The following is a 14694-nucleotide window of genomic DNA, read 5'->3' as shown; positions in this document are numbered from 1 at the left end:
ATTCTAAGCCGTGTTTAATGTCCGCTTGCAAAGCACTGCAACGACCTAAAACTTGATCCAAAGTGACCAAAGTTTTGGCGTCAACAGTGCAAAGTGGGCTGTATTTGAAAACGTGAATCGCTTTTACTTTTATTTACTTCTAGCGAACGAAGAAATTGTGTCAAGTGACGATTTGCATTATAACGTGGCAACAACAACAGGCTAAAGCACGTAAAAAGTATCTGTGTTTAGTTCCAAAGTATGGTACGGGTGCAGATACTGGACATGGTATAGGTATCGGCAAGTCGCACCCCCGGTATTTTTAAAACTCTAAGCCCGTGCTCATAATACTATTCAGCATTACTCGGAAACTTTCTCTTTCAAATTTACTAACATTTGGCGGGCCGCATGAACTCCTTTGCCGGGCCGCATGCGGCCCGCGGGCCGTAGTTTGCCCACCCCTGCCTTACCCCAACCCTAATAGCCCTAACCGTTAGCATTTTTTAAGATGTACCGTTTTGAAAATTAAGCACTTTTGGATCAGGCGTAACGTATCGTGTTAGTAGCTTTACCCCACAACTCACGTCAGTCGCACATTTTGCTATTATTTTCGGTAGAAGGCGCAGGAGCTGGATTATTTATTTAGTGGCTAACGAGGGATAGGGTTGGAAAGTGAGATTTTGAAAATTTTACATTACAAACTAAATTTCGGGGTTATTTTCATTGAATTTTTATTGATTATACCTAACCCCAAACCTAATAGCCCTAACCGTCAGCATATTTGGAGACATACCGTTTTCAACAGAAATTATGCTCTTTGCGCCACCTATCGAAAATTAGTTAAATGGGGGACTAACGTGAGTTATGGTGTAAATATTATCCAAGCGAAAACATCACACACTTGCTTACAACAAATTATCGAGAAAAAATGCTCGTGGACAAAATTTTTATATTTAATATACAGTAGTGCAAACGTTACAAGTGGGCCCTTAAAATTGATGCAGCATTTATCTACTATACTCCACCACTTGTTTTCAGAACATTACAGAGTAACTATTGTAGTTATTTTGGATAAAGTTGATGAATACAAATAATGTTCACAAAAATCGTCTATGCATTTACAGAAGGCAGACTATTCGCAGAGTGGTTTTAAAATTCCAAATAACTGAACAAAGTTTATTCTGTTGTCTGCAATAATAAAAGCTAAAAAAATGTTTGCAGTTTGGAAAGTCAAGGTTTTAAGGCATAAAAATTGTATCTAAATCGGTTTCTGAGCATTTACACAAAGGATCCACAACTTTACAAAACCAAACTGGCGAAGTTTTAGCTGTCTTTAAATGATTACATCCATCGGCGGTTTTGGGCAAAAAAGTGAATTTGGACTTGAAACTAGTTGTGCTCGTATAAAACAATTATAAAGACAGCTACAAAACCAAGATAGATTCTGATTGCGTATGTCTCTTTTGCGCAAGACATTTTTCGCTTGATCAAACAAAACGAAAGCATGATAAATTTCACTACGAATAGGTAATAATATGTTGTGCAATGAAAAGATTAAACGACAACTCAATATACAGTAGCGGTTTATTTAGCAGCGGGTCACGAAGTTACATAAACAATTCGGTGTTATTGTACTGTAGTTAGATAATTCGGTTGTCTTTTATTGAATTAAGAAACCCGCCTAGTGTTATTATACTGTGGATCAGTGGTTCTCAGATCAGTGGTTCGTGGACTGTGGGCCCCTAAATAGTAACTTTTTGGCCCCATGACCCCCTTTAAGTAACCATGTAAGTCATGTGCCCCCCTTAAAAAATTAAAATGGCAACCCGTGTTGTAATTCGGTACTAATTTCAGCTTTAAACAGGTCGAATAGAGCAGTGGTCGGCAACCGCCGGGCCGCGGCCCGGTACCGGTCCGCGACGAGTTCGTTACCGGGCCGTATAAATTTTTAGGTTAAATGCTTTAAATCATTTTGTCCATGTATCCCGGGGATGATCAACTAATTTAAGCGTTTTTCATGTTAAATGATTCTAGTTTTTTAAAAGCCGGTCCGCGATAAAATTTCAGTTTCAAAAACGGTCCGCAGTAGGGATAACGTTGCCGACCGCTGGAATAGAGTAAACAAGAATCCGTAATCGCGAAAAATCCTCAATACCGACAAATAGTGTGTGAAATAATCGACTAAATTAGGAAATAAAGTTATTTGCAACACACACTTAATTATGCGCATTAAGAAAGAAAATGGCTTTTAGTTGGTGTTTCGGGTGAATCTACAAAATGTTTATGAACAAAAAATGTACAAATAACTTTGAAATTACTGGTGATCTCCCCATTCCACATTATGACGCTAAACTTATAAAATTTGCTACACATTCGCAACCACTTGTTATATTTAAGACGTAACAGTCACTGGATTGCCTCTCCTTGCAGTAACAAATCATTTGCCATGTAGTGTTAGTTAAAAATTGATTTTAGAGCTATTAACGTGGATCCTTATATTGTTATTTAAATTATTTTCTTAAAAAAATACAAATCGGCATAATGGATCTAGGGCAGGGGTGGCCAACCTTCTACATACCATTCGCCAACTTTTTAACATACTGTGTTGGATGCGCCATAAATGTCTCGTAACCCCACCTTCTATGACTACTTCTTGTGTATAGAGAGAAAGAGAAAGAAACAACTTTTGCATGAGAAGGATAGTAATAAGAACTATTAAGTAAAAAATAACTCTGATAAACTATATATATATGTAATTAATAGGGCTGGCTTACTTTATTTATTTATTAGTTTATTAATTTGATTTTCATGATTATCAAAACAAGGCAATGCGCCCTTTCTAATCATGCAATGCGCCACGTTTGGCGCATGCGCCATAGGTTGGCCACCACTGATCTAGGGTGTTCCAGAAAGAATGGACAAACTCTTATTTTGTAATCGAAATAAGTGATAAACCTGTATGCCTTGTTTGTTGCAAACATAAAGCAGCAAAGAAAAAAACAAATCTGGAACGGTGAAATATGAAACCACGTGTGTTTAGGGGATTTTTACCCGGAATTTGAAAATAAAAAAATATTTGGCCCGCCCGAAAATGTTGTGCAAATCATGCGGCCCGTGGTACTAAGTAGGTTCCCCACCCCTGCCTTAAAATAAACAGCGTATATGTGTAAAAAAAGTGTTTGTCAAAATAAATCGCTGGAGTCTGACTGAGTGTAGTGGTTGTAAATAAAAAAAACCAAAATTACGTGTACATAAAACTTTTTTATATATTTAATGCAGGGGTTCCCAACCTTTTAACGATCTCGTACCACTTGGACGCTCTGTACTGCCACGCGTACCAACAAAAGTAAATACAAAATAGACAAACCTACAAATGTGATAGTCTAAAGTTGGTAACAAAATGGTAGTTACAACTTTTTCAAAATTTGTTTCTTGCATTTCCGATCTATTTTTAGCTTACAACTAACATAATTTAACGCTATTTGTAACTTAAGCTATATAAAACAGTAATACACGATATCTATCAAGAGCCATCATTTGACATAATTAACGCCCACTGTCCCACAGCGTTGTACGGCTTTTCAAAGCAACTGTGCTTCTTGTTGACAATTGACATGACCTGTATTTTGAAGATCGTAATGATACGAAACAACAGGAATAGTTACGTAACAATAAGAACAGGTTTCGGGGAGTTTTTTTGTAAACAAACCAAGATAAAAGATAAATAAAATATCAAGTTGTGAATCCAGGTTTTTGTGAACAAAACGGAAGCTACTCGCGTACCACCTGAAAAACCTTCGCGTACCACTAGTGGTACGCGTACCACAGGTTGGGAACCCATGCCATATAAGATGTGACGTAGGTATGCGGTTGAGTGATTTACGATGTTACATTAGTTTTCCGTTTAATTTTTTTTAAAAGGAATTCATTTCAGATATTACAACAGGGATCTGGTACTAGGCTGTGTTTAGTGGTAGAGCTACTCTGGGTGATTCAAAAGTGCCTAATTTTTAAAACGGTATATCTCAAAAAATGCTAACGGTTAGGGCTATTAGGGTCCGGGTTAGGTATTAGCATTTAAAATTCAATAAAACTAACCCAGAAAATTAGTTACCAATGTAAAATTTTTAAACATTTGCATCCTAAACCAACCCCTGTTTAGCCGCTAAATAAATAATCCAGCTCTTTACGCCACCTATCGAAAATTAAGCCCATTTTGGATCACCCAGGAGGCACCATGTTAGTAGCTCTACCATGTTTTGTTGCCAATGCCTCCTCCCCTTTCAGTCACGCTTCATAAAACCTCCATGCCGCTAGTATTTTTTGCCCCTTTGTCACGATTGCCTCGGCATAAAAAACTTCACAGGGTAAGTCAGGCGTACATCACAAGGTGGAAATGGTAAACGGATGAATTGTCGTGTTGATGTAGCCTACAGATCAAAGCGTAGGTATTTTTTAATTTAGATTTCTTATTTTCCCAGTTTGATAATGTGCCACTAATGATGTTTTCATTTAGGTAATATTAACGAAAGCCGTTTTAATTGGAGGTTGAGGCATTCAAATTGGACACTAAGTCTGCCTAAAGATCATTAGATGGTATATGTAAAGCAGTGCTTGTACAATTACACTAACATCTACATGTCCCTTTGATTTTGGACAAGACAAACCTGTTTTGTAATGTAGGCAGTGGTGGGATTCAGCCGGTTCGCACCTGTTGTACAGAACCGTCTCACGAAATTTTATGAGATCAGCGAACCGGTTAGCATTAATGGTTACTGTCAATGGACTTTTAGTAACAGAACCGGCTGCAAAATATGACTTTATGATAGAACCTGCTGACAAAAAAATTTGAATCTCACCACTGAATGTAGGCTACCGGTTACAATAAAGTTGTTCCGGTTAAGTTGGAACCTTAGTTGTAAACGAGCCTGAAATTAGAGCCCAAACCCGACCCGAACCCGGGCCGGACCCTAATCGTTTTGGGGAAGCCCGCTTAGACCCGAAAGTTTGATTAACTATAAGTTACATTGTGCTTAGGTAACAGACAATTCGTCTTGAACAAGGCGTTTCAGGACTGTTTGACATTAGGTCAGGTCCATCAGCAACTGGTTACTTAGCTATGTACGAACCTGGCCCGACCTACAACTCGGGTTGGAACCGTACGCTACCGTTTATAGTTTTGATTTTAATACTGACTCATTACCTAAACGTTGCATGTATTGAACCACATGTGTATACCTGGTGTTGGTTATAGCAATATTTGGGATTGGGCTGGTAATAGTATAACACAGACCCACCAGCACTTAAATTTATGTTACTAGTTTATTTTTAAGTCTATATTATTGGCACACATGTATGTCGGTGGCAATCTTTTTTGATACAATAAAGTTTTAAACATACACTGCCATTGCAGGGTTTTAACTTTTCGTGAATATTGCAAAGTGGAGATAAAAGAAATGTTTGGTTTTGAACAAAAAGTAGCCAGTTACAAATGACTGGCATTTTTATGAACATTGCCCAGGCGTGTGGGCCTGACGTTTGTGCTAAGAATAAGTTTTGTATATCTAATCAACATTTTGGCTAAGGTTGCAATTATACCTAACAGTAATTGTTAAACTTAATCATTATAATAAGTGGAAATAGGACAACAAACAGACAAGCTAATCAATGTGTTCGGTTGGGGCTGTAACTTTGTTTTGTTTCAAGTCGCATGAATTGTAAGCTAGCATTAGTTTGTTTTACTGTGAACTTTGAAATAATTGACTAGTAAGCTTACAAAAAGGAAAAATGCTAGTGAACTGCTATTTTTCAACCCGAAAATGTAAATTCTTTGCTGTGTCTCTGTTGATTTGCATCCTTCTCTACTATACCAATTACAAGTTAAGCCATCTAAAACGAATGAGGTAAGACAAAAACAAGAATTTGTCTGGTGTATATGCCATGCTTCCAAAACAGTGCCTAGAATTGAAACATTTTAACAAATTTCACAAAGCTTAATTCAAGGTCAGTGTTTTAGATTTTATGGAAAAGTAGTGATTAAAAATTTAAAGCAGCATAATAAAAATATGCGGTTGAATCTAACACTAAATGACAAAAGAACTATGTTTCGCGGATACGGTTTCCAACCATTTACAGAATTCCTCAAAATTTTTGCTCATTTTTTAAAACTTTTCTATTTTAGTTTTACCACCAGCCATTTGGCAGACAAAGCTTCTCCAGTGTTTGAAGTGGAAACATCGACGGCGGATAAAAACAAGTACACAGCCGAGATATCTAAAAAGTTACTGTGAGTTTTTCATTATTGAACATAATAAAACATTGTGATAAAGGGCATTGAACTTGCTCATTTTTTAGTTCAAGTTTAGGTCCAAGTCCGAGTTCAATGCAGTCTGAGTCCTTTAAGTCCGATAAAAAAAGAATTTCGCCACTTTATATCGGGTACTAGCACAAAGTCAACCATCGTAAATAAAACGTATCAAATTTGACACATTTGTCTTTTACGAAATTACAACCCATGCAACTGCTACTGAATTATTAAAAAGACTAAATCAAGTAAAACCGGACTTAAAACCAAAATAAATGTTTACGTCTTACACTCAGAGGAATGATTTTTTGTGTAATAATATTTATTTTTTGTGTAAAAATGTTTGAAGCAAATAAGTTAGATAAACTTTTGTGAAATTGTGTAGAAAATGCCGAGTGTAAAGTCAGGTCCAAATAAAGTCTATTTTATTTAAACTTAACTTTGAAGGCCTGGCCCGACTAAGTCTTTTTTCTTTTTAGCAAAAGTAGCTCAGAACAGAATTCGATACCAGCCGAAGAAAACCCAAAATGCACGCAAAGAAAAAACATCGTATTTCTGAAGACCCACAAAACTGCCAGTTCTGCAGTACAGGTTTAAAAAATTTCCACGATTTGTGTGTTTAAAATTAGACATAACTGTTAGTGTAGGGGCTATTGGTCCTGATGACGTCGTACTTATTACTACAGATGTATATTTCGCTGTAGATGTTTATAAGTCCCTGGCTATCTGAGCTACTGCTTGTCTGGGCTTAGTCCAACAAGGAAGACGGCGTTTTAACCTTGAAGTTAGTTTATTGCGTTAAGAGAGTTATACGTTCTGTCCTAAGTGAGAGAGAGATGTTAGCGTCTCTCGTAGAGAGAGAGCTTGTCTCTTACTCTCCTCTGGTATCGTTACAACACACGTGAACGTATATAGTGGCAAGGTGACGATGACGCAACTGTACAATTGTGTTTAAGGTGTTAAACAGCGACAACTGGCATTTAAGGTCGAGTACTGAAAAGGTGACGATGACGAAATAAAACGTTCATGCAATCACAGACACTCGTACGATAATATACGCGCTTATGTATAACTTCAATACACGATACTCCACACAGGCCACCCCGCCGAAAAGTGTTTTTCCGATTTATGTCGATTTTGACATGTGTGATTCTTTGCCATCTGCTTCTTGGTTCGTTCCAGTCGCGAGTGTCTTTTCGTTTTGATTGTTTGTTGTTCATTCTTGATGACCAGTTGTTGAACGTTGTTGATTTTGATTCGATCGTGATTCGGTGTTGTGGAGATGACATCAAATCTTTGATTTGTCCAAATGTCGTTCGATTGAGATAGGTCGACGTTCTTTTGATAAAGATGACGATAAACAGTAATGTGACGTGACGTAGAATTACGTTGAGCTGCGTGGCGAGTTTGACGATGTGGTAGCCGATGACATTGATGTTGTTAGATATCCTGCATAGTCAATCTCCGATCGACTTTGCATGACCTCTGTCAACATCGTCGTAGTTTTGATGGTGATCGTCACAGTGTTACACGGCCTCGATCGTAAACAACCTGGTAAGAATGTTTTGATCCAACGTGATGAAGAACAAAGATGTTGGCGATGGAGTCTCGTTAGTTTGTTGAACTTCTTTTAGCAGATGGTTCGTTTGTGTGATCATGGGGAAGACTGAGTTGGAGTGTCGAGTATTGATTCAAAGCAATTCATCATGCATCAACTTTCAACGTACATTTCACATGCGGCAAAATAACTTAATTTTGTTTTAATCATGTGTTAATAATAAAACATTGTTTTACAAACATCACAAGTAAATAGTGGAAACTCGGTGACCAATTTGGTTACTCGTCGTTCCGTTGGAGATCACGGAGCTCGAAATTGTCTCCAACGTTTTCACCGACGTCCCCTATTACATTGTCATGTTTGTGTAACAGTTTGGTTTGAACTAAACCAAACACCCAAAATCCATAATGTTTCAGAGCTATGCCAGTTAACACTATTCCCCAAAAACCCCTACATAAAAGGTGTTAAATAGCGACAAATGACAATCGAGGTCGAGTACTGAAAAGGTGACGATGACGAAACAAAACGTTCATGCAATCACAGACACTCGTACGATAATATACGCGCTTATGTATAACTTCAATACACGATACTTCACATTAGCACTGAATTACTCGGTGGACGATTCGTTGAAGTCCAAAACCCATTCCAACTAATATAGCAAATACGCAATCTTAAAGTAAGCGTGAAAAACATTTGTAAGTGCCTGCTTACGGAATGCTTGCGAAAGCATTAGGGTATTTAAAAGGTCCAAACCTTAATCGAAAGTGAATATCACACACGGTGCACTAACGATTGCCTGTAACATCATATTATTACCATAGCAACTCTTGGACAATTAGGTTTTGAACGTTAATTCTTTTGTATCTGGCAGAACATTCTACTAAGGTACGGGACACATTACAATCTCACGTTTGCGATGCCCAACAGCAAATTAAATTTTGGATATCCCGGTGCGTTTAAACCAGGGACAGTTCATGACCTAAAAGGTAAGCATTAATGGTTGACTGGCTTCCTAAAAATGGTTGAGTGGTTGAGTAAACTCATACACCTTATATATACTGAAGACGAGTCAGCAATATTTGAAAAAAAAACAGAGAGAAATACATTTACTCGAAGGAAGAAGGGGCCGGTTACACTCGATTTGGCATCGATATTGGTGTTGAACTTGCTCCAGCGAAGTACAAAACATTGCGTGCAAACCAAATACGGGCTTGTCAACCTTTGTGACACTATACAAGTTTTCCATTACGAAATCGCGTGTTAAAGTGGTTGACTTAAAAAACAAGAGACCATTCACCTAGAGATGTTGATTGGACAAATGCGCTTTATCTACATAACCTATATAAAAGGGGTGAGAGTTCTAAGCGTTTATGACGTTTTTGGCTATTTGTGTGACCAAATTCTTGCTACATAATTCAAACGTTTCTTTGACAGATATACCGTGTAATGTCATGAAATGACGTAAAAGTCGTTGTGTCAATACTCTCGCGAGAAGCAAATTTATGTTTAGTGACCAATTCAAACTTTAGTTTTGCTGACAGAAACATTCTGTTAAACAAATGTGTTGATCTTGGACCACGATTTCTCCCATTATCCAAGGTTGCCATACCGTCCTTATTTCTAAGATTTGTCCTTATTTTGAAGGGCAATGTCTTAGCCAGACATGGGGTCGAATACAGGCGTCCTGTATTCGAATACTTTTCGAATACTTGCATGATTGTATTCGAATTCATGAATACTTTGGTAATTTTTGAGTGGCAGCAATTCGAATGGTATTGGAATAAAACGAGTCAAGTATTTGTATTCATGAATTTTTGACCAAACTACAATGACAAGTAATTCGAATACTATTCGAATAAACCGAGGCATGTATTCGTATTCATGAATTCTACGCACTTTTTGAAGTTCGGCATTTCGAATTGTATTCGAATAATGCGAATCAAATATTCGTATTCACGAATTGTTTCGTAATGTTATGGTAGCAGCAATTCGAATTGTATTCGAATAAAGCGTGTCAAGTATTAGTATTCATGAATAGTTGACCAAAAAACAACAACGTGTAATTCGAATACTATTCGAATAAACCCCAAGCGTGTATTCGTATTCATGAATACTTCGTCCTTGGTGAGATGTAGCAATTCGAATTGTATTCGAATTAATAGTTCTAGTTATTTGTATTCACGAATTGTTCACTTGTTGTAAGAAGCAAACAATTCGAATAGCATTCGAATGCACCGATTCGGATATTTGTAGTTGCGGAAAATAAAATACATAAAAGCGCCCTGAAACTTAAAATGTATTCGATCAAAAAGTAACATGGGTTCATGAATTGCAAATTTATTGGTAAAAAAAGTAAATCAACGAGCTTTTTGTTGCCACATTAGCTTGACTGATTTAAGTCTCCGTTATATAAATTTCACCAAATTTACATGAGATGTTTGCTTCATGAACACGCTACACCTGTCATGTGCTGAGAACAACCCAATGTTGCAAGCTTTGTAACACAATTCCATTTATATAACATCACCATTAAACTTCCATGTGTCATTGTTTCGTAACATTAACAAAAACTTGTCAAAACAGGTCACATTCACTGCCAATTTGAATTGTATTCGAATCTATTTGGCAAAAATATGTAGCAAAATATTCTCGACTACTCCTAGTCTGGAGGTAATCGACAATTCGAATTGTATTCGTAAAAATGTAGTCATGTATTCGAATTTATGTATCTTACGTTGCCTTGTTACGTTGTTACGTAACCACAGGCTGACAACAATTCGAATTGTATTCGTACAAATGTAGTCATGTATTCGATTTTACGAATTGTTACCTTGTCAAAGGCCGACAACAATTCGAATTGTATTCAAATAAATTTACCCAAGCTTTTGTATTCATGAATTGTTGGTTCAAAAGATAACATCAACTATATTCGAATTGTATTCATGCCCCATCGAACGAAAGCCAAAATCATTCGAATACAGCACGAAGGTGGCAAAACCTGTATTCGAATGCATTCGAATACGAATGACGAATACGAATTGCCCCATGTCTGGTCTTAGCAAAATTTATTGTCCCTACTTCTTAGAAATGTCCTTATTTTTGGCCTGAGTCCATATTTTATCTTATTTTTAACAATTACAAGGAACAAACTTAGTAAAATGACTGTCAAATCCCTGCTACAGGAAAAGTAAACCTAGATCTGAGATGTCGTAATTGCGATCTTAAGATGCACGAAGTATTTTCTACGAACAAGGAGTTGCTGGAACTGATTGTTTCTAGAAAAAATATATGGCTTTGGATATGTCATGGCTCGTATCAATGCAAAGATTTGTTCAAAACGTTTCTTTCGTTTCGTATGAAAATTTAATTTTTCGGTTGTCCTTATTTTGGCGTTTTGGTCAATGGCAACCCCGCCTATAGTCAAAATAAGCGAATACATATTGTATTTGCATTACTTACATACGTGTCCGGACCTTTGGTGTTTTTACTTTTTCTATCCGGACCTTTCACAAAACTAATTGAGTAGCCTGGTCTGTGTGTATGAAGTCTACGAAGCAGGCTACTCAATTAGTTTTGTTAAAGGTCCAGATAGAAAAGGTAAAAATACCTAAGGTCCGGACACATATGTTCTGTCAATAATGCAAATGCAACATGTCTTTGCCTATTTTGGTTATAGATAATGAGGAAATCGTGGTCCAAGATGAACAAATTTGTTTAAGCCGAAAGTTTCTGTCAGCAAAACAAAAGTTTGAATTGGGCACTAAACATTAATTTACTCGAGAGTGTGTTGACACAAGGACATATAAAAACAGTTTATCTAGTTTTGCAGGATTATTTCATAATGATTTATAATTCAGTTTATTACGTCGTAGAGATAATTGTGCGCAAACAATCGCGGTTTAGTTAATAGTGTATTCAAACAAAGGACTGTTTTGTCGTCACAAAGTTTCACAATGTGACCTTTAAAGATTGTGAAAATACTTTAGGCTCCTCGCAGCACTCCGAGAATCGCTATGCGGAGTTAATTGTCGCTACATAGCAACGATGAAGAAATTAACACACAATATAGTGTATGTAAGCTGCAGACAGTGCACACTGTTTCGACCTATAAGGTCTCATCAGTGCAGCTGGTGACGAGAGATCGGCCGCATTGGCTAGTGTAGCCATCAAACGGCACTCCAGTTTGTGGTGAGCAACAGGGTACAACACCATACATCACCCAGTCTGTGCGATGCCACAACTGGGCATACAGCACAAATGAAACTGGCTGTTTGGTAAATCAGTTTAAAATCAGTAATTATTAGTTTAGTTCGGTAAATCTAACTTTTTTATTCGGGCTTGGGAGTGTCTGGATTCGAAACCGTGAAAAAACAACAACATAGAGGGCCAAAAACAAACATCGAGGGTCGCACTATGGAAACATTTGTTACAGTGTAACATGACAAGAAAATTTACATGAGTAAAAAATAAAAAAATCATTAATGCCACTTACTGCAGTAAAAAAACAATGCTGTATTTAATAACAACCAGGTTTACAGTGTAGCAGAGTGAAAGAACCAGCTGTATTTCGTTGCTTTGGCATACAATGAAACAATGGCATACAATGACGCAAAAATCGCAACTGCTGATTCTAAAAATAGGTTATTGCGATGAACCTATCAAAACGTTGCATATATCACTAATAGAGATTAATCGTACGATGTGAACTCAATGGTCTGACAGGGTATTCCGCCTGAGTAAAACACATAATTCCTCAAAGTTTCTTCGTTGGCATCATAGAAACTCCTGAAGGGCCGCACGTTTGACACCCCTGCCTTACACTTTGTTACATTTGTGGTAAAACTTTTTTATTCGTAGGACCCATACTTCAGCTCTGTGCAAACACAGATCTATAATTGAACAAAATGCCATGGGTGGGCGCAGTCGTAGAAGTGTCCTTTACTATACGACTATCCCTAACATGTCAACATGCGGTTATTTACAGGAAAGGAGAAGTTCAACATTCTCTGTCACCACATGCGATACAACCATGATGCCGTGCGTGATGTGATGCCAGCGGATTCCTTCTACTTCTCAATCATGAGGGAACCAGGCTCCCTTTTTGAGTCCACGTTCGATTATCTCTGGCAGATCGTCCCTGCCTTCAAACGAGTCAAACACGGAGAATCGCCCGAGAAGTGGCTCGACAACGCTCAAGAATTCTTTGAGACGAGCCCGCGAAGCAGTTACTGGTTCTTCGCCAAAAATCCAACCGCCTACGATTTTGGGTACGACAACATGAACCAAAATCAAAACTTCATCGAGAAAATGATAAAAGAAATCGAGCAGCGCTTCGAGCTTATACTTATCGCCGACCATTACCAGGAATCCATGGTGCTGCTCAGCGACGCCCTCTGCTGGTCAATTGAGGAAGTCGCTTGTTTAAGTTTAAACTCACGAAAACGCGATAAACTTGGTCTAGAAGTCAAGGCACGCGTGCGTCAAAAGGCAAGAGCGTGGAACAAAGTCGACGCCGCCTTGTTTGATCACTTTAACGTCACCTTGTGGAAGAAAATCGAGACGTTCGGTTACGATCGGATGAGGCGAAAGGTAAATTCACTGCAACAGGCCAACGAGAACCTTGCCGAGCTTTGCATCGACGGCGGCAAGGCGGTTGACTCGTCTAAACTGAAAGACGCTCAAATGAAGCAAAACTTTTACAAGCCGGCCGGGGTTTCGGTTGGCGTGTATAACTTGAAGAAAAGCGCGGAAAATAATCCCCTGTGTCGAGAACTTGTGACCCCCGAGAACGCATTCTCCAATGCCGTGTTCAAACGGCAATACCACTGAAGGCCGAAACTGGACCAGTTGTTTTTGTCCAGCCAAGAGTTATACGTACACGTTAACATACAAGAGTAACACATTTTGCTTCAGTTAAGTAAAATTTCTCAGTATATTGCGGATGTTAGAGGTTAACAGTTGATCGATGCTAATTCCATTCGTGATTTTTTCTCCCTTGATTCAGTGCCCGGAGTTTTCGCTTGTTCTGTTTGTGTTTGAGGTTGGTTCAGACAGCGTTGACAGTTTGAAACAGTAAAATCTTGTTTTAGTGTTTTACTGCTTTTATTTATTTTAGCGTGTTTGTTTTAGCAATCATTTTTATATCGTATTGTATTTCGGTTACAGGAACTGATGATGCCACATAGGCGAAATATATATTCCTTCATTTAAAACCGACTGATTCTGTTTAACCAAGGATTTACAGTCTATTGGTTTTAGTGTATTAAAGTTAAAAAGGCAAACAGTGATGCAATAAAAGGGCATAAGATTTCTTCATATTCACAAAAACTACGTTGTGTTCAGCAACATTTTTGGCTGATGTGTAAAAAAGATTTAGCTAATTCTGTTATCTGCAATGATTCTGTTATATTAAGACTGAGGTTTGGATTTATTGTGGCAAAATTTGGCATTGTACCAACCGAGGCAGGCAAACAAACATACAGACTAAAGGACAACGTCAGTCCGTCGGAGACACATCTTAAAAATGTGTACCATGTATGAGTATACTATGTGTTGTATTTCTTTGTATTGTTCGCTCGAAGAGTAAAATAGAATGATTAACGAATAAATGAAACAAGCATTTATAGCTTGGATAATTGGCAATTTACATAGCACACACGAATAGTAATCACCACAAGCAAAATAGTAATGAATGCGGTACAATTAATGAATCACGTGACTATGGAATGCGCGTACGCGATTACTGCCTTAAGGACAGTACATGAAGCGGAACCACAACACCTCCCCTTCGCAGATCAGAATCCCCCCTCAGATTAGAAGTGAAATCGCTCGGGAGGTTTACGCGATCTCT

General features: G+C 37.9%; 1 protein-coding gene across 1 annotated transcript; it reads left to right on the top strand.

The window, feature by feature from the left end:
* Positions 1 to 5877: 5877 nt before the first annotated feature.
* Positions 5878 to 14056, top strand: LOC145237701 (galactosylceramide sulfotransferase-like). The gene is made up of 5 exons (XM_080100667.1): positions 5878 to 5882; positions 6161 to 6265; positions 6763 to 6874; positions 8716 to 8830; positions 12829 to 14056. The coding sequence occupies exons 1-5, from the start codon at positions 5878 to 5880 to the stop codon at positions 13671 to 13673; spliced, it is 1182 nt and encodes a 393-aa protein (XP_079956793.1). The 3' UTR covers positions 13674 to 14056.
* The last annotated feature ends 638 nt before the right edge of the window (positions 14057 to 14694 follow it).

The sequence above is a fragment of the Phallusia mammillata genome, chromosome 7, assembly GCF_965637545.1.
Source record: "Phallusia mammillata chromosome 7, kaPhaMamm4.hap1.1, whole genome shotgun sequence".
NCBI lineage: Eukaryota > Metazoa > Chordata > Ascidiacea > Phlebobranchia > Ascidiidae > Phallusia > Phallusia mammillata.
This window is presented reverse-complemented; position numbering and strand designations above follow the sequence as displayed.